Below are 25,856 nucleotides of genomic sequence, written 5' to 3' on the forward strand. Positions count from 1 at the left end.
CTCTAGGGGAGACATAGGCTCGTACATGGAATGTTGGTGGGCTTTGCACAGGCTTGCAGTCTTTCAAAAATAAACTCTGCTGAAATTTAAGTTTGTTTCTATTAGGAAATAAAAAATGTTACTATGGGTAGCATATTATTCTGCTTCTTTAAAACTGTCAGATGAAATTTAAATTCAGTGTTTCGTGCCTTACAACACTTATAAGAGAATTATAACACATACATTACAAATAGGTACCATAAAATCACATAGAATAACAACCAAAAACACATTAACACACGACATACACTGATACATATCAATAACTTAACGACAAAACACGAAACAACACAGCACACAGATAAATAAAGATTTATAAAGTTCATATTAACTAATCGGTTACTTTGGTTTTCTAAAAAAATCTTAAACAGAAACTAAAATGGAGTGTACAAAATAAATATGTAGATTATAAAAGTTTTAAATAACCTTTTACCAATGAATGTTTCTAGATTATTCAAAAATATTTATAATTTTATACAAATTATATAGTTACTAATGGTTTTAAAAGTGTCACTAATTCTATAATTGCAAGTTGAAGTTCTTAATCCAAACCGAGATATTATGTCTGAAGCATCAAAAATGGTAATAAAACGTATATAATAACTGATTGAACGTCTAGTAAATAGAAAATGCAAATAAATTTATATAAGAATTTAGAATATTTAAAAGGAATTTAAAATCCTGAAATTTTAAAATATTATTTAAATAATTTTTTTTCTGCTTACTTTCAATTCTGTGACAATCAAAATTAGTTATTTAATTCCAAATTACGACACAATAATCTACTTCATAGCTAATCAATTTGAAGAACAAAGTATACAATCTGGTATTGATGCAGAGAAAGTTATAAATTTAATAAGACCTAAGATCTTCAAATGCAACTAATAGTATTATCTAAATGTTGGTGAAAAATAACAATTGATATCCACTAAAACTCGAAGGTATTAAAAGTGGACACCACGTTTAATGTATTTTCTTACTATGTAATGATTCTAATTAATTTAATTAGTTTTTATTTAATAAATGTTATACAATAAATGCTATCGTAATTCAGAGACGTTTGTTAACTTGAAAACCAGATCTGGAAAGCTGAAATATCTTGCTGAATAGTTTCACAAACATATTTCCTTTTTTTTTTCCATCACATATTTTCTTGATCAATTCCTATTACAGTTGGAATATCATTTTTTCATTATTAGAGAGTAGTTCAGATTAACTACTACTTTGCGGAACACCTAATATCATTAATTTAAAATTGCATTTGCAAAATTTACTGCAAAGCGTCTATTTGTAAGATAATTAAAACATACACATAATACTGTGTGTGTTAAAGACGATCTTCCTGATTGAAAACTACGTGGTTTTTCAGAAATAATATTTTTAGGAATAAAATTCATGTGCCTATAAATATTTTTTTCGTCAAAAACACTACATAACAGAAGTATTGGTCAATAGTTTGTGACTAAAATTTAACTGTCACTAATACTTCTAGAAAATATATACGGATTGAACACACAACATCGGTATACACTTAAATAAATATTTTATGTACAAAAGCAAAATATATATATACGTTGGTTTGAGCTTTATTTTTATCATGGTGGAATGATAATGATACAGTTATTAAAAACTACAACGCTACAAAAATTAAAAAATTTAAATATTTTTTTTTTTTTTTTGCAAAACTCCGTTCCCCCGGAGAAACCCCCGGAATGGCCACCGCATGGGGAGCCCAAGAAAAGAAACGGGCTCCCCATTTGGAAGCCACCTGGAAGGTTTTTTTCTGTTCCACCCACCGTTTCTTTGGTAGCCTGACTTGTTACAAGGGATTGTATTCCTACCAGAGAAAATGCCACCATTTTGTCTGGGCAATCCGCCTTGGAGGAGCCGGGGCGCGAACCCGGGTCCTACAAGTCACAAGGCATGCGCTCTACCCCCAGAACCAGAGTGGTAGAGCGAATACTAGCAGTCTTCTTAACACTGCCATAATGTTATTGCAGGAGTTTACTGTAGTGTCGTGTGTAATCAACACGTGCAGTACGTGCAGTAATATCTAACCTCGGTAACGAACAAATTAGATGTTCCCATGTTGTTCGTTCAGCATAATTTATGTAATTTCATAACAGTGAAATATAATTTGTATAACTAATCTGGCAATTTTTTATTTGATTTTGTGCAAAAAAACTTACAGTCCCACTGTACAATAATTTTATAGAAATACAGACTAGTATAAAATATGTGTAACGAGCTTGCACTGTCGATGGTAAAGTTATTTTGAAATAAATGTTAGATATTGAAAGAGTGTGTTTAGTTAAAATATGTGTGTGCTTACAAGCATGACGTTATTGTATTATAACATTTTATTTATTTGGTTTTGAAGCTACAGAAAAGTTAGCCTTGTTATTTCACTTTTGGCTTTTTTTTGTTTTGTTTTGTTTTACCGTGCTTCGTATGCGCAGCTAATACTGGAAAGCTATTCAAACAACTGTTTGCAAATAGGCATTTTACAAATCTTAAATTAAGTAATAAATCAATTACAGTATTGGAAATGCCAAATTAAAAAATACATTTCATACTGACATCGTCGGAATTTTAGGTAATGATAGTACTGACCTTAAATCGACCAGTTTCTGAAGACTAAGAATTTAGATGACACTAGTTTTGTGAGATTTTCTTACTTATTGAGAAATATTCACATTATTTGAATACAGCTATATTTTATTGTAACTAACAGTACTTCTGAGTACAGAATTCTTGGTAATAGGGCTAAGCAGGAGCATAAATGTTTTATTTCATATAATGAAACCCTCAAAAACTTAATTAAATCATCGGGATTATTAAAAATGAACTTCTTTGAGTACACAACTACAGAAAGTTTTTATTTAATATTTGTGCACATCGCAGTGACATCGCTATTTAGTTGTAACAAAAATTGTAATTCGGTGTTTTTATTTTGGATGTGCAATATTTCTACGTGTAATAGTATAAAACATGTATTATTTTTAACTGTTACAGTATAAAAAGTTCATTTAAAGGTTGTGTATGTTTATTTTCGTCCAAAAAATATCAGACAACAAGAGATTTCACTTTTCTTATAATTTTGTTGTTTTAAATTATTATGTTCGACCTTGCCTTCAGTTCAACAACTTGTGTGCATATAATAATTTCGTTATGAAATTAAATTCTCCATACATACTACACTTAATATTTTGAGATTATTACGAAATAATATATCATTTTATTTTAAATACTTTTTTTGCAAACTTACGGGTTTCAAATTTAAAAAAAATTAAATTATATTTTTTTAATGGTTCTTGCAATTGGGGAGATTGATTATATATATATAATTTAGGACATACACCATTGCTGATTATAATGTATGTCATAAGAAACCTCAATAACAGACAAGAAATATAAATGTGAAAACATACAGAAAACAAGCGAAACTCAGGAAACAGCAAAACATTGACAGAAAATTACGTAGAAAGAATTGGTAAAAACATTTTTACAGCACAGACGGAAACAGTGGGCTAACAACGATGAGACATTAGCAACAAGAACAGTAAATAAAGACGAAAAAATACTTTGGAAAAAAATTGACAAGGAATAGTTTGCAATACTAAAATTAATATATTACATATTTATACACCACATAACATTGGTTATTTTTACACATCTGAAATACGGTTTATCGAGGTATAACTGAGTATTTCTTACAAAAATTGGCTAATAATTTTATGCTACAATTGATGTGAACATACGTCAAATATTTTTTTAAACCATGGAAAAGGTAATCGATCAGATATTCAACAATTTGGCTTTCTTTTGTTTTACCGTGCTTAATATGCGCAGTTAATACTGGAAAGCTATTCAAATAAGATTTTACAAATAACCTTAAATATTGGAGGTACTGGGGCAACACAAAACATAAATGGTTACACTATTTTGTAGTGATACAGTTATTTTCATGTAAATGTACAAATTAAAAAATATCTAAGTTTAAATGAATATTTCTGTTCCATTTACAAACCAAATTTACGGTGCACAACGGCAAACAGAATAACCCCACAACGAAACTTAACAGATAAAATTTTGGGGGGGTGGGGGGGGGGGACCGATATAGAGACGCACAGGTGAACCCAGCGATGTTACAAAACAGCGACGACAGCACAGGTGAACACGGTAAGCAACAGTTGAGCGACAAAACAGATATTTTGAAAACCACAACGATGGTAGCACAGAATAACACAGTATGTTTTTCCCAAGACAACAGTTCTGACGTTTCGGGAGAAAGATATATTCCCTTCTTAAGGCACAAACAGACTGATGATTCTCATGACATACAGTTTAATGAGTAATAGTGTATGTCCGAAACTACATCCTGAATTAATTTACCTATTATTTAAAATGAGGTTTGTCGGTTGAAATTTAATTAAATGAACTACACTGTTTTTGAAATTCACTTAAATACTAACTTTCTTTAAACAGATTTGTATTTTGTTTTGTTTTATGTGTATATTTGTTTACACCTCTATTAAAAAGGCACAGGTATTAGTGCAGAGGAGCTTACTCAAAAGAGGAACCTGTTTCTGTAACAATAAGTGTTAAAAACGTAGTAAAAATAGAGGGGGGTAGGGTGGCCAAATTTGTTTAGACAAAACATTTTATTTTACAAAATGTTCAATGGCAGGAGTTTCAAAAGCACTTAAGAGGCCACTCCAGTGTTTTAGGGGCACTACGCAACCCGCGTTAAACTCATAAGATTCAATGCTATTTTCATTTTGCTTATAACTAATTAACTAACATAGATTTCTAAATGATGCTTGCTTGATATGTAAGACAACGATGCTCTTATCAAAGCCCCTTTCTTCAAAAAGGGGCATAAATTATGGTTCATATCTAGACAATACACTTATGCATATTAGTAAAGATTAGTATAAAACCATAATTTATGCACGTTTTTTAAGAAAGGGGCTTTAATAAGAGTATCGTTGTCTTACATATCAAGTAAGAATCATTTGGAAATCATGTTAGTTAATTAGTTATAAGCAAAATGAAAATAGCATTGAATCTTATGAGGTTAACGCGGGTTGCGTAGTGCCCCTGAAACACTGGAGTGGCCTCTTAAGGGATTGTCAAATAGCCTAAAAATGTATTTTCAAGCATTATCTTTGTAAAAGAGTTTCCGGAGGAGTGACAGGCTTCTGTCCTCCCTTCCACAAATACTGTTTACACCCATGGTAAATGTGTAAACAAAATCACATGTAGTTACACACACTACTACACGATATACTCAAAAGGCGAGAATTAAAATTGTCGTGACTGTAATTTATGATAATTGTACTTATAATATTAGATGTTAATAATTTTCAAGACATGTGATGATAGCCTACATGGAGTACTATAGTCTGAAACTATGTATTTGTAATGTTATGCAATGATCGTACACTCACGCCTGTAGCATGAGGCATCACTACAAGGCAATCTGAAGACGAGAAAAGATACATTATCGAAGTTTATGGACCGAGTCGTATGACACTAGATTAGTATCCCAGAGAACTTTGGTTCAAATCCCAGCTGGCCATTGTCATATCGTTTTGACGTGAAGCGTCTTAAAAATCACAGCGAAACATATTGGTAACAGAAAACACGAAAAGGTCTGTATCATCTTTCTTTAACATTTTCCTAACTATATAGGCTTCAGCCGGAGACGCATTTAAGAGTCTTCCCTACCTAGACCTCCCAAATAGATAGACTTAGTTTTAATTTAGGTTAGGAAAAAAATTATGTTCAGTGTAGTTCACGACTCAGACGTGTTAGCGCGGTGATTCGTGTGTTTGTGTATAGATAACCGACAACGCTGGGCAATACAGATTGTACGTTCACCAAAAAACATTAATTTTGATATTATGCCTTCGGTATCTCATTTATCATATCACAGGCTAATGTTAAACATTTTAGTCGAATATTAATTTAAATGAGTAGTAAGCTACCACTTAGTGTCTATTCTGAATTAAAATATTTAGTACGTAGACAATGCCTCGTTTTTATTATTTCAATTTTAAACTTTTACACTAAAAGCAACTCGCTGACTTAGAAGTTTCACAAGAAACCAACGGCCATGAGTCTCGATACAGCCTCGCCGATTTTTTCTAGAAAATTGGTAGGATGGTTCCGTACTGTAGGTCATGGCTAATTCCTTTCACATTGTCGCTCTACTGTGGCGTTGTGTTTTGCCGTCTGCATTGACCTCACTATTAATATGTTTACGGACAAACAAGCATTTCAGAATAAGAAGAAAAATAATATTGGAAATAGGCTATCCTACTGGTCAACAAATATAAAAATGATTTCAAGGCTATCATAAATTAATATTCTGAAATATTTTCGTAGTCATTGACGCAGTTAAAATATAGGCCTAATCACAACTACTTAAACAGCAAACATGAATCGCTCTCACTATTCCGCATTCACATTTATGATTGTTTTGATCTATTCTTAATGGCATTTGTTTTTATGTACATTCTATATGTTAAAATACTTTTCTTATGGTTTTCATAGCACATGCTAAAAACATAATGCTGGAATCACAATACCCTGTAACATCCCCGAGATAAAATAACATCACTGCCATTAAGAAGTAAGGTCGTATTGAAGTCAGCCCACGAAAAGGGAACCCCAACAGCCCATCAGAAACATAATGTGGGTATTATTAAATATGTAGTAACGTAAACATTTTTTTTTGTGAAATAATTCATGCTTAAATTTAGTTTATCGTTCTTTTGATAGACATGACGTAAAATAAACTCAATTGAATTGCCACCTCAGTACTATAGATGACTATTCACCTGATGGTGATAATCTGTCGTGGATCAGGTAATTGTAGTTTTCGGTCACTAGATTGCATTTAATTTCAACTAGTGACCTGGAGTTAAAAATCAATTAGAATCACAAGACTTTGTATGCTATTTATTTATACAAATTATTTCTAAGATAATAGACATAATTTAATCATGTCTTTCGAGTATTAGGACTGTATGATCTCGTTTTAACTTATAATAGTTTTACATTATGGCACTATTCCGTCGCCCCCTGGAGGAATTCTTAGATTATGTTAGTCTTCCAGTATGGTAGTCTTCCAGTATGGTAGTCTTGCAGTATGGTAGTCTTCCATTATGGTAGTCTTCCATTATGGTAGTCTTCCAGTATGGTAGTCTCCCAGTATGGCAGTCATCCGTCGACCCCCGTCAAAACAAGAGGAAATGTGTCATAATGGAAACTCCATATTTTTATTTTTACAGATCGTAGTTAAAATTATACAGTGTTGCTTCCTATAACCCATTTTTGGAAACATTTTTAGTGCGCGATCTGTTGAGTTAATTTATGACTGGAACTACAGAAAGTCACCGTCAGAAGCGCTATCTGTAACGTTTTAAGTTAAATTAAGAAACAACTAGGGGGTTTACAGCGCTACCTAGCGTTGTATTCTTCACACTACTTCGAGAGAAAAACAGCTGTACTCATTCCATGGAGTGTATAAGAAAATATGGCAGAATCCCGCTTCGTCCTTTAAAATTATGGCAGTTTTCAGCTATGGTACGTTTCCGCCTTTTTCGAAGAGGCCAGGCGGAATACAGCCATTATGGTAGGTTTCCAGTATGTTAGTCTTACGTCGCCCCCCGCCCCCTTATTTCTATCGCTATTTCCCGTGTCTGAGTGCGTTATATTTGCAAATGGATTTTAATGGAAATTCGAAAGTGTTTAATTATTTTTTTACGGCTGTGTTGTCATCAGTATTTCCCAGTAAGATTTTATTTTATTGAAATACCTACAAAGTTTTCGCCATGCAAGCAATGCATATAGTGTATGTTTTAATTTTCTTGACGCCGAATAAATTTTCACACGTTATCTGCAGTTTTTAAAAAATTCAGGCAAATTGTAATAATTAAAAAAAATTTATGAGGATGATTTCGTCGTGGTCACACTCTATTACAGTTAACCGAATTGTTACGAGTGTGGGGAAACAGGTCCGGAAAGGATAGCCCAATTAACTAATTGCAGTTTTATTTATCGGCTAATATTTGCACTATGAATTGAATTACAACAATTTTAATGTCTGTACACAAGCTAATAACACTTTTAATAAATTCTTTTTTTCACTCTGCCCACTGGAGCTTGGCTCGACAGTGTCTCTGTCTACTGCTCGTCTTTTACCTCGCACCTCGGTCCCAGCATACTGCCTCGCGCTACTCGCTCCTGTCGGCCGCGACAAAGCTTCCCGATGCACCAATCTTCGCACACTGAAGCCATCTCGTCGCCCGCTATCGCTCGCCAAAGGGTCTCTCGTCCTCTTCACTTCACTGCCCGAAGATTCGCCGGAAACGCCACCACACACACACACTCACACACACACACTGACACAGGTCGGCGTCCATATTTTATACACCTGCCAAATTCCATCCTGGAAAAAGGGTCTCGTGGCCTTTCGAAGTGGCGCGTTACCATAGTCGACTTAACACTCGAAACTGCGAGAGAAGTGGTGTCCTAGTTATACCACTAAAGAGGCCTAATTTTTTAAACTGTATTTTTTAGAAGAGTTAAAATGGTTAAAACGCATGTTTTCGGAGTAATTTTTTAGGCGTAAAACAACCGATGATACAGATTCTCGAAAGCACTTAAGGGACTTGCATTAGGTACGCCTTTATCTTCATTTGTCCACCATATAATGTTACGGTCACCGCTCAAAATTTTTACCGAAATCCTGCGACGACGTGAAGACTGCGCGCCAGTCCAGAGGTGACACCGCGCTAGAAGCACCAGCTATAGCGTCGCGCTTATCATCCCGCCTCACCAACACACACACACACACACTGACGAGGAACGATGCGCGCTCGACGGGGTTGTTCGTCGGAGGCGGGCGGCTCCGATAAGGTGTGCCGCGGACCTGGGGGGGGGGGGGGGGAGAGGAGGAGGTTTTTGTGACGGAGGAAACTGTGTCGCTAGGTGTGTGTGTGTGTTGGTAGGGTTGGAGTGGGTAGGGGTTGGAGCTGGAGCGGGAAGAAGACAGGGTTCCCGGCGGCGAGTAATTGCTCAGGTGGCGGCAGCCACGGACGCCCCGCGCAGCTGTGCCGCGCGTGGGCGGAGTTTTAATTAAAGCGTAATCTCGGGACGACGGGGCCGGCGGGGCAGCGACAAAAGCGAGGGGTCCACCCCCCCCCCCCTTCCCGCGTGAAGAGGCTGCGAACTCTCTAGACTGTACGTCATTAGGAGTGGGCGGGGTGGAAATAGGGGTTAAGGATATTCCGCGCAGTACTTGTAACCCTTGCAACGACGTCCTTGCAAGGAAAAAAACACACACATGTATACAGAATGTCACAAAAGCCGAGAACAGTTTTTTAGGCATGCTGTCGAATTATTTTTTTTTTTAAGTGAAACTTCTAATGCGACTTCCAACAAGGTTGCGTTAAACGTTTAACGCTACCACGGAGAAAGCACTGTTGCGTTAAACGTTCAACGCTCCTGGGGAAGGGGAACAGAAAGAGACAGAGCGAGAGTGAATGCGTGGCACTCGAACGCATGCGCGAGCGTTAGCAACGAGCAGCGTCCAATATTCCAACGAAAGAGGGAGAGAGAAAGAAAGATACACAAAGGTAGAAAGTAGGTGAGAGAAAGAGAGTGAGTCGGTAGATCCCAAGCACATGCGCGTGGTATTCTTGCTATGCAGCGAAGTAAACAATGAAGATTCACTTCTTTCGCGCGGAGGGACTCCACGCACTATTTTTTTTTTTTTTTTTTAATTTTCCCGCCCTGCATCAAATTATTAGATACCGTGACTAAAACGTTTTGCTACGTAATCATAAATAATGCTTGTATTGATAGTAATTCAAAATAAAATCAATATTGCAATACATTTGTTTAACAAATTTATTTTCTACGCGGCAACGTTTTTTATCGGTATTTTTTACTATAGATTAATTGATTTAATTATCCATCTTTTAAACTAACTTACTATGTTAACGAAGGTTTTTTTCTTACTCTATGATTAGTCAGATTTTACTGATCGAAAAATTGTTGTCGTATAAGTCTTCCAAATAATTCCCAACCCCCTAAAATTAATGCATGTTTAATTTTTTTTTTTTTAATTTTAGGGTTATTTATGATTGTGTAGCAAATATAAAAGCCGCAGTATCAAATAAATTGGTGCAGGATGGGATTTAAAAACTTTTGAAAAAATTCTTATAGCTCGAAAACTACGACACAGTTTTGACACTTTTAATTCAGAACAACTGGCTTATCATCTGTTCTTGGGTTGCCGTTGAGTTATGGGCCTACCTGCATGCATCACGGGACCCCTGGCCAATTTCTCGTAAGCACCATAAACTAATGATTCGGTACATACCGATTCTTATCTTCTCTGAAGCATATCTGGCAACAAAAATACGAAGGGGGGGGGGGGGGGGGGGGGAAACAAATATGATGTCAAAAAAATGTTCAATTACACAACGTAGGGTGAGCTGTAAATTTTACGGGAGTGAGCATATCATAAACACTCGATTGACTAACGTTTTTGATCGTCGTTACATAATACTTATCAAACATCCTGTGCAAAAAATGGCGACAAAAAATGCAAGAGCTTTTGTGATACAGTGGCAACTTTGGCGTTTGTTACTGTTTTAATTCACCCATGTTCCTTACTCGTTTCTTTTTTTATATATTTGTGTATGTTAAAGTACCGTAATGACTAAATTGTTGATGATGAGAATGAAGTCGCTACCTTAATAATTCTCTTAAGCATTATTTGTGCATAGTTTCCCAGGTCTCCGTAAGCCAACCAATTCTTCCCGGATGTATCTTGGGATGTGAATTTTTAAGTTTTCACAGCATCTGTATTGCTTTTGCCAACACTGATGAATGTTTTTTTTGTTCTTTTGTATGTGTATTTATAGGTGTGTTAGTGTGTGTGTAAAAAGGGGGTGGGGTGTATGCGTGCGCGCATGGACTCCATGCGTTTAAAAAAGGAAATCTGGTTTGTATAGCCCTTGAGGGAGAATATATACCTATGCCTTTCTCCATCGCGTCTACCTTTTTTTTATCATCGCTGCCCCCCCCCCCCCCCCATCAACGCCGCCTGGAATGAACGGCGGGAGAAAAACGCTACATCGCCCTCTAGCATGCTTTTTTGTTTTTAATTCGCCTCCCACTCGAAGTCGTCGCTCACCGTTGGAGTTTCTGCCGCGGCCGTGTTTCCTCTTGGGACGAGACTGCGTCTCTTCTGGCGTCCCGTCTATGAGTTCCCAGTAGAGCAAACGGGCAGAATTTCGAAACAAGAGTTTGAGTTGGAAAGTCGTAAATTTTATTTTTAGGATAGATATCATTTTTTTTTCACGTACAAGAAATAAAACCGGTATTTCAACGCGAATGTGTGTTACACGTGGTAGAATAAAGGCGGAAAGGGAGGGGAAATTAAATCTTCCGCCGTAGGTGGCTCTAGGCGAGAAGGGAGGGGATGTGAAAAGGTTTTTTTCCCCTCTTTCTCCCCCACCCCGTCTTTTTTTCTGAATACTTTTTCCCAGAAAATTTTTTTTTATTCCCTCTCGCTGTCCGGGCCAAAGCGGATCTGTTCCGCCGGAATTACCGAGAGAGAGGGATATAAAGCAACCCCCCCACAATCCTCGGTGTTGTGTTCGGATTGCAGGATTCGATGGCAAAAACTTTAATTGTGTTAACATTTTGAAATTCGAGTTTTATTTGCAGTTGGGAGGCAGGCGTGCGAGTTTCGCGTCGGGGAAATTTGTTTCGTTTGGTTGACGAACGGAGTACTCGGGGAAGGGGGTGTTGGTGGCGGGGGAAAAAAAAAATAGAATCTTGGGGAGAGAGTGAAGGGGGAAGGGTGGATGGAAGAGCGAAAGAGAGAGAGAGAGAGAGAGAGAGAGGAAGGGGTTAGGTAACGAGCGGTCCAGTTTCGTTTGGCGGGAGATTGCAATTACAGCCTGCCTGTTTCTGTATACTTTTTTTTTCTCTCTCTCTCTCTCTCTCTCTTTCTCTCTCGCTGTGATCCACCCTACTCCCAGAGCCCTACAAAAGCCACCCCACCTTCCCTTCTTTCCCCATCACCAACCCCCACTCCACCAGTTGGCGTAACGGTCTCGTTGGGACCTGTGTTCGACGTCCACTCAGACTAAGTGCCCTGGTGCACACGCCGTGCGCTAATAGGGAGGGTGCGTTGGCGGATGTTTGAACGTTATCGCTCACCCCCCCCCCCCCCTTGCTGCCACCCTGTCGGCCACTACTCGGTTGAGACGCGCATGCGCCAAGACTGCGTGTCGGAAGGGCAAGAGAGCAGGAAAGGGCCGTCATCCCAATCCCCAATCCGCCCGGAGTGGCTGAGGTCCTCAGGAGCAGCTGTGGTTCGCCCGCGTCACGTTCATCAGTTCGCAGGGACGCGCGCGCTCGCTTTTAAACGAATTCGAAGGCCGCTGGGCATCTATATATACCCATATATAAAAAAAAGCACGATGAAATGGGTGAAAATGAAACGTACGGCGTAATACATTTTTATGTTTTTATCAATCATTTTAAATTGCCTTTAAAAATCGTGTTTTTTAAATTTTGTACAAACGAAACGAGTTTTTTAATTTATTTGTGATAAAACATGAATCAATGGCAAACTCACAAAAGAATTTCTTTTATACATATTTCTAGTACACGCAAATCGACAAAAAAAAGTGTTATATACATATTTGTAGATTATACTTTTATTAATTTCATGAACATGAAAACTGTTGTCATTCTCATGGAATCAGACTTAGTAAGTATGTGCGTATCAGAAGCGTACATCCGGATTTTATATTCGTATATTCATTGGTCAAAATTTATCACAGATGCACAACTTTGAACAGTCGTAAAAAAAAAGGGGGGGGGGGGGGGTAATTACGCTCCAACATCTTGGATTTTGCCATCTTTTTTGCTACAATTCTAATTTTAAACTCTTTATCCCTATTTTTGGCATATCAAGGCATATCCCCCCAGAGATGCTATACCTGACAGTTTCTAGTCGGTAAGCGAGATTATATAACTTATTACCTATTTCTCGCGGGCGACCACAGCTATCATGAAAATCACACCAGTTCGCAAGTGCTGACTTCAGAAAGTAGCCAAGCTAAGTCCCATGCCATGTCAGACCCAAAAAAAATTAACACGGAAGGTTTATTGCAAAGTAGTATAAACAGTTTTGAAACTGCAAGATAGCAAAGCTAATATACCCTTAAGCCTGGTCTGCAAGCAATGCAAACATTTACACATGGATATTTATAGCGATAAGCTCTTGCACAAAACAAAACAAGCACAGCGGCCTGGCTACAATAGATCTCTGAACTTAACCCCATTCCTTTGTTTAAGTTGGCTTGCGAGACGTTAATGATGTTGTAGTAGGTGGTGCGTAATTAAAAGGAAGAAAGTTCGTACTTACATAACTTAAATTCTTCATAGCGCAGGAATTCAGAAATTGCATGCAGAAATAATTTCCCTCAACACTCCTCCTTTTTTCGATAAGTGCGCCGTAATGTATTAGTAAAGCTGTATTTTCGGGAAATGTCCAAACGTAATTAACTAAAAGGAAATAATATGCGGGCACAATATATTAGATAAAGTTCTCACAAAATAACGTATTATAAATATTCAAAAATACTTTTTGATTAACCAAAATAACCTAATACTGTTTTAGTATCAATTCTTGTATGAATGCTTATGTTGTTTTTTTCCAGGCTTTAATGAGAGGGCAGTAGATACAGCCTCCCACTGAGTGAGGGGAGAAACAAGATAACTTTTAACCTTTCCCAAAACACTGATGAACTCGGACTTCTGTAGTTTGTGTATAATCTAGTTATTGATTTAAGGAAGGAAGTGCTAATATTTTTATATATATTTTATTGGACGAAAGCTACATATGACTGGTTATTTCAAAACTGTATACCACATGATTTCATGCTTTCAATACATGCTAGAACTGACATAAAAAATTGTTTTTTAAGTTCATTAAAAACCATTAAATAATAACTTGCTTGGTAGGAAAAGCATTGTATAAACAATTGAGTATGGTTGGTGTAATGAATTTATTTAAGACCATGTGCGAAAACACGAAATATTAGAAGGTAAATAATTTAGTATGATATCTCCTTCCTTTTATTTTGACCATGGTTGGTTTCTTCCCAAACATTCTTGCCTGTGTCTTTTGTGTTGACCGTCAATAATTACTGGAGACCGAAAAAGTAATTGTGAATTCAGTTCTCGAAAGACTAAAATTAAATTTTAATTTACCTTTTAAGCTGCTTTTGCTGTTGGCTCACTGTCCATCTAGAGAACTCTGGGCCAAAGAGGAACACTCAAACAAAGAAGTATCGAATCGCAGGTAAACCAGTGGAGACGACTCACAAGTCAGTAGCCAGTGAACCGGCGTTATTTGCCCGAGTATACAGAGGACTGTGTAGTCTATCCTGAAGGTAATCGAAACCGCGAATTTTTCCAGTCCCTACTAAGTACCTCACTTGAGACTTTAATATAATATAAAATACCATAAAGGTCACGTCTACTTATGTACGTGCGCTAGAAGTTACACTTATTCGGCATGATTAAATTAAGAAAATGTTTAGTACCTATAAAAAATATTTGTTGCCGTCCTTCAATATGAACATTACGCTTGAAGAGTACAATTCAACGGGAAAATTAGTGAAAGACAGCGATAAATCTTAATCGGCGTGTTTTAGTCACTGAAATAAATTGCATGATTCCACAGATTCAAGTGTAGCAGTTTTTAACGAATTTGGAGTTTAATTCCACTGATTTAAAACAATTTCAGCTATTTTGAATTTAGAGTGTATCTTAAGTGAAACAAATGCACTGTTCTTTAAAAATCACATAAATATGTCCGAATTATATTTTGCTCTACTTATTTTCTGGCATTTAACTACGCATCACAAATTTGTTTGGGAAATAGGGTTGTTAACCCCCCCCCCCCCCCCCCCACACACACACACACACACACACACTATTTCAATTATATAATTTTACTGTAGCTACAGGTTTTTGCGATGGTAGTAGAATTTTGTTGAATCAAACATTATCCAGACGTTCAGTGTTCCATCATAAATTTATTATTTGCAATAAACAAGCTGTTCAGCTTTAAACTATACCAGCCTTGGGAAATATCTTTAAACCATAAGTCCTAATATGGTTTCAACTCTTCATTTTTTTTGTCGGTCGAATTTACTCAACGTGTAGATAATTTTTTTTTTATCCCAATTGATCGTCAACTCTTCAGACGTGTTTACGTATCGGCGCGCGTGTGGATGGATCTCAATGCGATGCCAAAGTAAACAGTTTTTATCATCGTTTACCCTTCCCCATGCCCGGAAAGCTCTACACCCGATATTCGCAATGTTCGCCACGTCGGCAGTTGCTCTCTCTCGGCGTGTGCAGGAGGGGGTTGGTACCTCTGCGATCCTCGCCAGCCGTCTTCAACCGTCTCCCCCCCCCCCCCCCCCCCCCCCCACTCACGCACACCGCGGGAGTCGTCGCCATGACGACGGGCAATCCGAGCCCACGGGCAGTCGGGGCTGCCGTAATTGAATCTTGTTGATTCTGATATTAAATTAGAACATCCCCCCTCCCTCCCTTCCAATCCCGCCTACCCTACTCCACCTCGTACCACGGAGCTGTTGTAACCCCCCCCCCCCCTCCTCCCCGCAAGAACAAGCTGGCTTCAACGAGACGCCTCTTCGCCCGAGCGTCGTGTCGCACGAATTGTTGTCCGACGTGAACAACAACAACAATAATAAAAACCGAACGGCTAACGGACGAAGAAAAGAAGAGGGGAACGGGGGGTGTGGATGAATGGGGAAGGCCTCGCGGGGAAAAGGGGGTTGGAGCACCGCGGTATTTATGTCGAGAACACAATAAAACCACGGCGTTGCGAGGGGTGACTCTAATGAAGTCCTTCCTCCCCTTGCCGTTGACATCGGTGCTGCAGCAACTGTTCGTATCGGGATTCCGCGTCGTAAATTGATCGCGGTGTTTGTAGGATCTTCTGGAGCTTTCTCTTCCTCTTCGCCCCATTGTGCTTCGTCGTAAACTCCGTGCCCTCTTTTTTTTTTTTTTCCTTCACTCCGTAAATGCAGGGACTATAAAAAATTTTTTTTGCTGGTTCAGTGAATATATGGAGGTATTACATGTTTGCAACTACAAAAGTTTATCTGAAGTCAAAACTCAATCGTTGAAAGATACGAAACTATTTTTGATTCAAAATTACGTTTACCTATCTCACTAGTAGGGCGTGGAACTTATACAGGACGCCAGCATTACAAAAATTCCATTTATATAAGTTCAATTTAATGTTGTCATATTTTTGAGTGTAATGAAAATTTTAGTATCAAGTGTTAGTATTATCGATTGTTAAAATCTTAGACTCTATATTATTTCTTTAGTGTGCGACACAAATTAACGCACTATTTCAGTTTTCATAAAATAATAATTTTGCCTATGAAAGTATAATAAGCTACTAAATTCTCTTTTTGTATTAGATAAAATAAATAAAATAAATTCTGTACTACGTGTGCAGTGTAAAGGCCAATTCTCTAAGTCTAATCTGCTGGACAGTAGACTTTCAACTGAAAGAAAGTCAACCAATCACAAAACAAAGACGATGCTACAGTGTTTTACCTTCGCAGAAAAATACATGTCCGTGTCATGAGGACGTTACTTTGGGTTGCAAGCTATCTTGGCATAAAACACTTTCGCGACGAATCTTCATCCTTAGGGGCGTGTATTTTTCAGTAACAGATTTTCAGACTAGCTGAGAGTTTAAAAAAAACTGTAGCGTCGTCTGTGTTTCGTGATAAGTCGAGTTTATTCAAGGTACATGTCTACTGTCGACATTACAACCACAGATATTCATTGCGGAAGGCCTGAATGGCTTCTCGCGCAGACGGCCGCCAATCACAATCAAGAAACCTCTGGCGCAGGCGTGCCACATTGCAGTCTAATGGCTAGAGACCGGAAAAATTCGCGGATTTATTTCGCGGTAGGCTAGACTCCAAACTCGTACACCTTCATTCTGAGTCAGTGATTGGACCCCCGTTTACCTTAAGGACTCCAAGGCAATTAAAAACTTTCAACGAAAGAAGTATCAAATCACAAGCATCCCAGGTAACGCGTGTCACGAGTCAGTATCCAATGAGCAGGTGCAATTTGTCCCAGTACATAGAGGATCGTGGAGTCTATCCTAGAGGTCATTGAAACCGCGAATTTTTCCATTCTCTACTAATGGCTGTTCAGGATTGTTTTCTTCGCGAAAAATCCCTGCCCTTTATAGTCATCACTGAACTCGAGAGAGAGAGAGAGAGAGAGAGAGAGAGAGAGAGAGAGAGACAGCAGTCAAAGCAATCATTTCCAGAACATGTTTTCCAGGAAGCCCTGTGAATGCGGTGAGATTTTTTGTTGGTGTTGTTGTTCTGACGCAGGTGTGCAGCAAGGTGTTCGGGAATGCGTCGGCGCTGGCCAAGCACAAGCTAACGCACAGCGACGAGCGCAAGTACGTGTGCAGCATGTGTGGCAAGGCGTTCAAGCGGCAGGACCACCTGTGAGTAGACCGCCTGTACCTAGTCGCGCTGCCGTAGCTGTGTGTATAGTCGGTTCGTTACGGCGTGACTCCTCTCGATGTTCACGTTAAGGCACGGCAACGGCAGTGTGAGGGGAAAAAAGGGGGTTTGGGGGAAATTATACATCTCGGTACGTGGTTCAGTAGTCAAGGCAAAGACAATGAAAAAAAGGGGGGATGTTATTCATTTCGGTCCGTGGTTCAAAACTATTATGTCACAATAAATAGCTAAATGTTCTGAGCAAAAAAAAATGTTTTTGAGCTGTTGTGAAAAATAATAGTGTTATCACGTAAGTACGCGTATGTAGAAACCAAATTAGTTTTGCACGCTTTCATTGCCTGGCTTCATGCTCTAAATTTAATGTTCATTTTAAGACGGGTATGAATTACGAAACATCATATTAGAATCATTTCGTCTAGTAATAATAAATAAGGAAACGAACCAGAAAGCTATCCCTGATTGTTACGACCGTTCTTCGAACTGGGATGCGGAATTTTCGAGTTTCACTTCTTCCTGCGACTATATTGATTTTTCTTCTTTGTTTTTTTATAAGCTATAGTTCAAGAAGGTCTTCCCCTTACGCGTGCGTTCAAAAATTGTTAAGGATTCAACAGTTCTGTCACAGTCGTTATTAAGACTCAGATGTACTCTATATATAAAGTTTTTACATTTGTACATCATTTATTCTTTTTTAGTTGTTATTCCTTAGATAATTTCAGTATACAGCATGAGTTAGAAATCTACCAACAAACTTCGGTACTCGTCAGTGATGTGTAAACATCTAACCTAGGTAACGTGCAAATTCGTGTGTTTTCATGTTGCAAATGCACTTATAATCCGAAACTCGAACCAAAATTTTACGTAGAATTCTTTAAAATAATGCCGAGCGTGATAAATATATGCAAGTTATTATTTCAACTACATTCCTGGACACGTATCACACGTAGTTTCCGCACCCACCGCTAGAATTCGCTGCCGTAGCAGCTACTTCGACTATTGAATCATTTGATTAGCGGATCTAAATTTTAAATTATATAATGAAACGGCTCTGATAAAAGCAAAAAAAAACCTTGAAAAGTTACTAAAACCCCGGCTTTGGACCTGATTTTTGACAAGAAATTTTCATTAAACAGTAAATACTATAAAGTTTCCCTTTGTCTTTGTGAACTTTGGTTCGCCCCATCAGCCACAGATTTCAGCATCGTGGCTATTACACATTTCCGTTCCTTGACTTCTGTCGCATTCACGAAATTACTCTCACCAAATGCCATACACATCAAAAACAAATGTACGACTTTATTGTCTTAAGTGCTTCCCAAAATTTGAAATTTGGAGCTGAATGATTAGTTTATTGCAAACAACGTTTCAATTATTTCAATAAAATATATTTGCGAAAGTGACAAGTTTTGCTTTGGTTGTAGCACTTCGTTTAGTTAAACATTATCCAGACGCTTAGTGTTGCAGTAAATACTTTATATATTATTTTTAATAATATATTATTAATAATATTTTATAATATATAATATATTATTATATTATATATATTATTATATTATATTATATATAATTAATAATATATATTATTAATAATATTTTATAATATATTATTTTTAATATAATATATTATTTTAATAATATAAGTTGCTTGGCTCCAAATTCAAAGGCGTATTCCATCTTTGGGATGCCGTTGGACTATTATTTATTAAATGATTTAATTTTTTTTTCGTCAAGAACCTTCAACACAAGTTTGTTGGTTGAACTCTTTCCGACACACACTGTTTAAGCTCTGCAATATATTTTTTATTAAGTTTTTTCTACCAAACATATGATACTCTTTATCTATCGTATGTAAATTTCCAGGAAAATATTCATAATTAAAATTTTTTGCCCGACAGACTACGTTACGATTGCCCACTAGAAATTAAATTTCTTTTTTTCCGGAGCTGTAATATAAAACAAAATGTTTCTTCTCTGGTTTCATATTTTTAGAAATATTTTTTAATAAAGACTTTTGATTAGCAAAAAAAAACCTAACTCGTCGGGTGAAGTCTAGCGTTAACCTACCCAATATAATTGATTGCGGTTTGTGCATGAGATGTATCTTAAGTTGACTGCAATGCAAACTTGGGCCTGTCCGGATTCCTCAAGTACGCCGCAATGGCAGGTAAAAGTACTCCAGGTCGCAAGTACTACACCAACTGCGCACTTGAATCCGGACCAGGCCTAAACATTTGCTCCATCCGTCCTCTTTTTTTTCTCTCCTCCTCCCAATCTTTCTATCTTGCTCTCTCTCTCTCTCTTTTTTTCTCCTCTCACTCTTCCTTGCTCGATTTACCGGAAGAAGTATGTCGGCGGGAGTTAGATTGACGAGGGGGCAAGATAACACTTCCTCCCCCCTCCTCCCCCTCACACAAAGTTCGCTTGGGTCATGTCTCCGATCTTCTTCCCCCGGGGCAAGAGCTGAAAGGGAAATTCGTCTGCCAGATGTGTTTTTTTTTTTTTGTGCTTTACGTGTCTGGTACACTGTAAAAATCTTTTTTTGCACGTTTACAAAGAAAGCCCTTGGAAACTCATTTGACAAAGATATCACTTGTACCACTAACGGAGCATTGTACCAATGGCAATTTCACAAAGCTATGCCTTGCATTTTTACAAGTGATGCCTTTGGCAACCGTGTTTCCAAGGATTTTCCTTGTTAAAGTACAAAATGTTTTCACGTGTAACCTTGTCTTTCTTTGTTTAACGAATAGAACGTGACACGGCTAGAAACATGAATCAGGGTGTTTTACACGGTTGTAGGAAATAAAATATGAATATACGAATATTTGAATAAAACCGAATATAAAATATTTAAATGAATATATGTACAAATTTATAAGTAGATATATTTATATAAGGTTACAGGTGCAAATATTTATTTAGCTTATCACAAGTGGTTTCGCTCGAGATAATATCAGGATAGTGCTTGTATTGAAACAAATTCAGAAAAAAAAAGCTTCAATAAATTCCAAACAGTAAACCAAATAGATGCAACAAATTAAAGTTAGATCTAGGTCTACATAAAGTTTCGTTCTCTACAAAAATGTTGACAGTTGGAATTTTGTTAGTGGTAAAGCATTTAAGCCAGCATATTTATAATTTAAATTACGCTTGCAAATTACTAATTTCCCGTTTTAAGTGTATTTGAAGATGTTTTGAAAATTGATAACATCACACTCTACCCCTCTCCAATCCATTAGGGCGCGAATTTTAAAATTGATGAAACACGCTCTGATGTATGATTCCACACATCGAGTTAAATTAGATCTAGCTAAAGCCATTGATTTTTGAGTTATATATATATATATATATATATATATATATATATATATATATATATATAAACAAACCTGCCCCATTTACACAACCTGTGGGTGAAATTTTACAAACTGTAAAAATAAATTTGTATTGGTTGTATTATATTGCATTTTAATCGTACGCAATACCTTAATCCCGCATTATTAGCTTATGGGTAATCATTTTTCATATTAAAACAAAACTGAACCCAATTTCATCTCCTGGATTGTCAAATTTAGGACATCGAAAAAATAAAGACAGCGTATAGATCTAAATTGCATGTTGTTTATGCTCACTTTCTTATCTCCCGCTCTAGTAGATTCGGAAATATTATCTTTCCTTCTTATAGCCTAACGTACCCCTTTTTCAGCCCCGAGGGGTAGAATTTCCTATTATGGCAAAAACGAGTTGGTAATTTTGATGTGTTTAATGTTAATAACTGGTATATTTACTAACACTTGATTAGCTTCGAATATTTTTTTAATTCTAAAACCATACTGACACTCTTAACATCTTCTTCAGGGTGAAATTTTGTCATTGTATATAGCATTGTATTTAAATTACCTAAAGACTTTACTAATAAAGTAGTTTCATCATAATTGGTTCAGTAGTTTTTGAGAGAACAAAGAAGCAAACAAGCAGACAAAAGAATTTTAGTATCTATGTACTTGTGGTCCAAATAACGTAAATAACAGTTCCCAGTATTTTCGCTACTAAAAATCTGATCACGGCAGTGGGTGTTCCCTTGTGGTTGGCGGCCATTCAGGACGCGTTTGGTTCCACACTGGATGATGCCTGTGATTGGTGAGCTGACGGTAGAAACGTACCTTCACGAAACACAGACGATGCTGCGAAGTCTTTTAGCTGGAAATACATGACCCTAGTTCACGGGCGTCCCTGGCTAGGGGGGGGGGGGAGCTCGTGGGGGACACGTACCTCCCGAATATTTTCAAGTACATCCAGCAGTTTTATTTATACTATTTTCATTTTTTATAAAATACGTGTATTTACATTTACAGTGATGACTAGAGACCTGCAAAATTCGCGGGTTCAATGAACTCCAGGATAGACTCTACTACACTCTACACTCTCGGGCAAATGCCACCTGTTCATTGGCTGCTGACTTGTGAGTCGTCTCGACTGAGTGTCTGTGATTCGACACTACTTTGAGCGAGGGTCTCTAACTGGCCCTCATTACTCCAGATTAACAGTGAACCAGTGGTAGAAGCAGCGCTAAGGTATAATTATTCGAATTGTAGCATATCACGAAATGAATCCGCGAATTTTGCAGGTCTCTAGCTGATGACATATAGTTAGGGCCATGAAAATTTCGCGAAAAGATCCTGAGAGTAGCTGGAAGTTAAAACACTGTAGCATCGTCTGTGTTTCGTGATTGGATGAGTTACATTGATGTGCATGTCGATTGTTACAACAACCAATCACACTAATTCAGTGTGGAAGCAAACTCGTCCTTAGTGGCTCGTGCAAACAAGGCGACGACTTCTCTCGCAGACGGCCGCCAATCACAAGGAAGAAATCGGTGGTGTGGGTATACCTTGTTGCAGTCTAGTAGGCGTTCAGATTTTTTCGCAAAAATTTCCTGCCCCTACATATAGTTGTAGATCAGATGTCAAATAAAAATTACATACAAAGCATTGTTTGAAAATAAACAGACATATTATACTTAACTCGACGGAGGTACTAGCATTTAAAGAAGTAACTAGGGACAGGCATTTTTCGCGAAGAAAAAAAAACTTAATACCTATTAGACTGCAAACAATGTATATCCACATAGCTGTTTCTTCTTTGTGATTGGCGGTCGTTTGCGAGGGAGAAGTCTTTGCCTTATTTAACCGAGCCACTCAGGACGCGTTTACTTCCGAACCGAATTACTGTGATTGGTGTTCTAACAGCAGGCATGCACCTGAAAGAAACTCGCCCAATCACTAAACACAGACGTTGCTACAGTGTTTTAACTTTCACCTAGTCTCGGAATCTTTTCGCGAAATATGCATGCCCCTATAAATAACTTTATTTTATGTCCCCCCCCCCCCACCCCAAGTTGTATGTGCCATAGATAGGGACCGGAAAAATTCGCGGGTTCAATGACCTGTAGGATGAACTCCATAGTTCTACGTACACTCGGACAAATGTCACCCACTCATTGGCTGCTGTCTTGTGAGACGTTCCAGCGTAGCAGCCTGTGATTCTATAAAAGCTTTGGTCGGGTTTTGTCTCATTGGCCCAGAGTCATCCAGGTGAGTTTTTGAACCAATAGCAGAGGCAGCACTGAGGTATAACGATTTGTATTTTAGCCTATCGCGAAAAGAATTCGCGAATTTTTCCGGTCTCTAGCCATAGACGGCCATGTCCTCCGTAAAGCATGCAGATTGCTGTGGGCAATGGGGGTGTTGAGGGGTTTTGAGGGGTGTTGAGGGGTTCGCGCGCTGCCCGCAGCAACGGCCACATGCTGACGCACCGCAACAAGAAGCCGTACGAGTGCAAGGCGGACGGCTGCGGCAAGTCGTACTGCGACGCGCGCTCGCTGCGCCGCCACACGGAGAACCACCACAGCAGCGCGTCCGCCTCCAGCACGGGCGACGAGGCGTCGCCGCTCGCCGCCTCCTGCATCCAGTACGCGCCGCCCCCGCAGTCCTCGTCCTCGTCCTCCTCGTCCGCCTCCTCCTCCTCCTCGTCCGCCGCCGCCGCCGCCGCCGCCGCCCCCGCGCCGTCCCAGCAGCAGCCCGCCGCCGCCTCGCCGCCCGCCTCCAAGTCCCCCAGCCAGCTGCAGCAGCTGCTCGCCACAGATGCCTCCACCTCCAGCCCCGCCGCCGCCGCTGGCGCCAAGGTGAGGCGGCGGCCGCAGATGCACCCACGAGTTTATTTTTTTCCCCTTGTAAAAAAAATTCCTATGAATTTCAAAGCTTTTAGCTAACACGGTATCTTCATAGCTTTAAAAAAAAAAAAAAAAAAAAAAAGATAATACTGTGAAAGGCTCAGCCACCTCAATGTTTCAAAGACTTGTTGTTTGAGTTTTATCATCATTTAACTCGTACGACGTACATTTACTTCTTAACATTTTGTAACAGTAGGCTACTCTTAACAACACACAGACGCTAGATCAATTTTTTTTCCTTCACTCATCCCAAATAATTTCTTCCTTTAATAAGCTGAAATTTTTAATTTCACCTTTCATCAATATTTGCATCCTAAAAAAAAAATCTTTAAAAATGTGTCATTCCCACCAAGGGGGAAAAAATAATAATTTGACTGCAGACAGCGGCAGGGGGGTGGTTTTCTCCCCCTCCCCAAAATGAGAATGCAATGAACAAAATAATGGAGCGCATTTGCAAGTCGCTCGATCCCACGTGTCGCCATTACTATTTCCCTGTAGCTCTCTTGCTTTGTATGCTTCGTCTCAAACTGACTAATCATCATCCAGTAGCGGTAAAAAATGTCACTCAAGATGTCATAATTATGATGGCCTAACAAATATCTGGTGGTAAAACATGTCCCGCAAGATGTCATAATTATGATCGCCTAGCAAATATCTGGCGGTAAAACATGTCACGCAAGATTTCATAATTGTGATCGCTTAGCAAATATCTGGTGGTGAAAGTGTCAGACAAGAGGTCATCATTATGATCGCTTAGCAAATAATTGGTGGTAAAATATTTCACTCAGATTTCATAATTATTATGATCACTTTGCAAATATCTGGTCGGAAAATTTGTGACCTGACAGCGAATTGAAGAGAGCTGTCGGAATATATTTACATGGCAATCGCTTAATTGACAGTTATGAAAAGAAACGTTAGAAAATTTAACTTTTTCATGTGAGACTGAGCCTTAATATCCAAACACTAGCTAGCCTATTCTCCCGTGAAATTTTATTTAAAAAAAAAATATATATATATAATTGTAATGACACAGGTTGGCAATTGGCACATTTTTGAGATTATAAAATAACTTCGTGTCGTGTATTGCTGAGTTACAATGTATTTTACATTAAAATGTTGGGGGGGAAATGTAAGGCATGATTTTAATGCTTGAGGTTTAAAAATTTAAACACAAATGCGTGTTTGTCAAAAAATTTAAAATTATGCAAACAAACACTATGTAATTATTTCATCGGCTAATGTTCACAGTTATATTGTCAAAACGTAAACTAATGTAACGTCATGCAAAGAATACAAGCTGTATGAAAACTTCGAAAACATTATCACACTGTTTTTGTATATTTAATTATTGGTTAAACAGGCTAGTTCTTAGCTATGGTATTTGTTACGTAATGCAGAAAATAGACCATTGTTAAAGCTAAGCTTTCAACAACCCTTCTTTGCTTATGCTGGAAATTGTTGGCTATGAACCAGCAACATATTTTGCAGCACTGATGTGTCGTGATAAATTAACAGCTAATAAATAAGTTTGCCATGTTGTTTTAAAGAGACATGATTTAAAATATAAGTAACAAAGACACGGAACACATTTAACGAAGTTAAAATGTTTATCATACACCTGGTAAGGGTAGCATTGACCTTGTTTCAGGTACGTAAGGTAGCCATACCGCTCAAGTAAAGTAGTTGTTGCAAATTGACATAATTCACAAAGAAATCTATTTTTCTACACTATATGACGCCTAAAAGGTGTACTTTTAATTTTACCCACAAAAAAAACTTTAAGAATATTTATTTTGTTAAGTGTCACTCTTTATGAAAGTGAAACGTATACAAAAATATGAAGAGAGGTGAAAATGTAAATATATTGTGATGTAAACTAATGTTGAAATTTTTAAGACAGTAACAATTTTAAATGAATGGTACTAGAGTGT

At 37.9% G+C, this 25,856-nt stretch overlaps 1 protein-coding gene across 1 annotated transcript in view; it reads left to right on the top strand.

Moving 5' to 3' along the window:
• Nucleotides 1-25,856, top strand: part of LOC134536026 (pneumococcal serine-rich repeat protein) — a 608,959-nt gene that overhangs the window by 379,093 nt on the left and 204,010 nt on the right. Inside the window, exons 6-7 of the mRNA XM_063375537.1 lie at nt 17,553-17,671; nt 23,484-23,874. Of these exons, the coding sequence (XP_063231607.1) occupies nt 17,553-17,671; nt 23,484-23,874 (510 nt within the window). The remainder of the gene's footprint in view (nt 1-17,552; nt 17,672-23,483; nt 23,875-25,856) is intronic.

This window comes from Bacillus rossius, chromosome 10, assembly GCF_032445375.1.
Source record: "Bacillus rossius redtenbacheri isolate Brsri chromosome 10, Brsri_v3, whole genome shotgun sequence".
NCBI lineage: Eukaryota > Metazoa > Arthropoda > Insecta > Phasmatodea > Bacillidae > Bacillus > Bacillus rossius.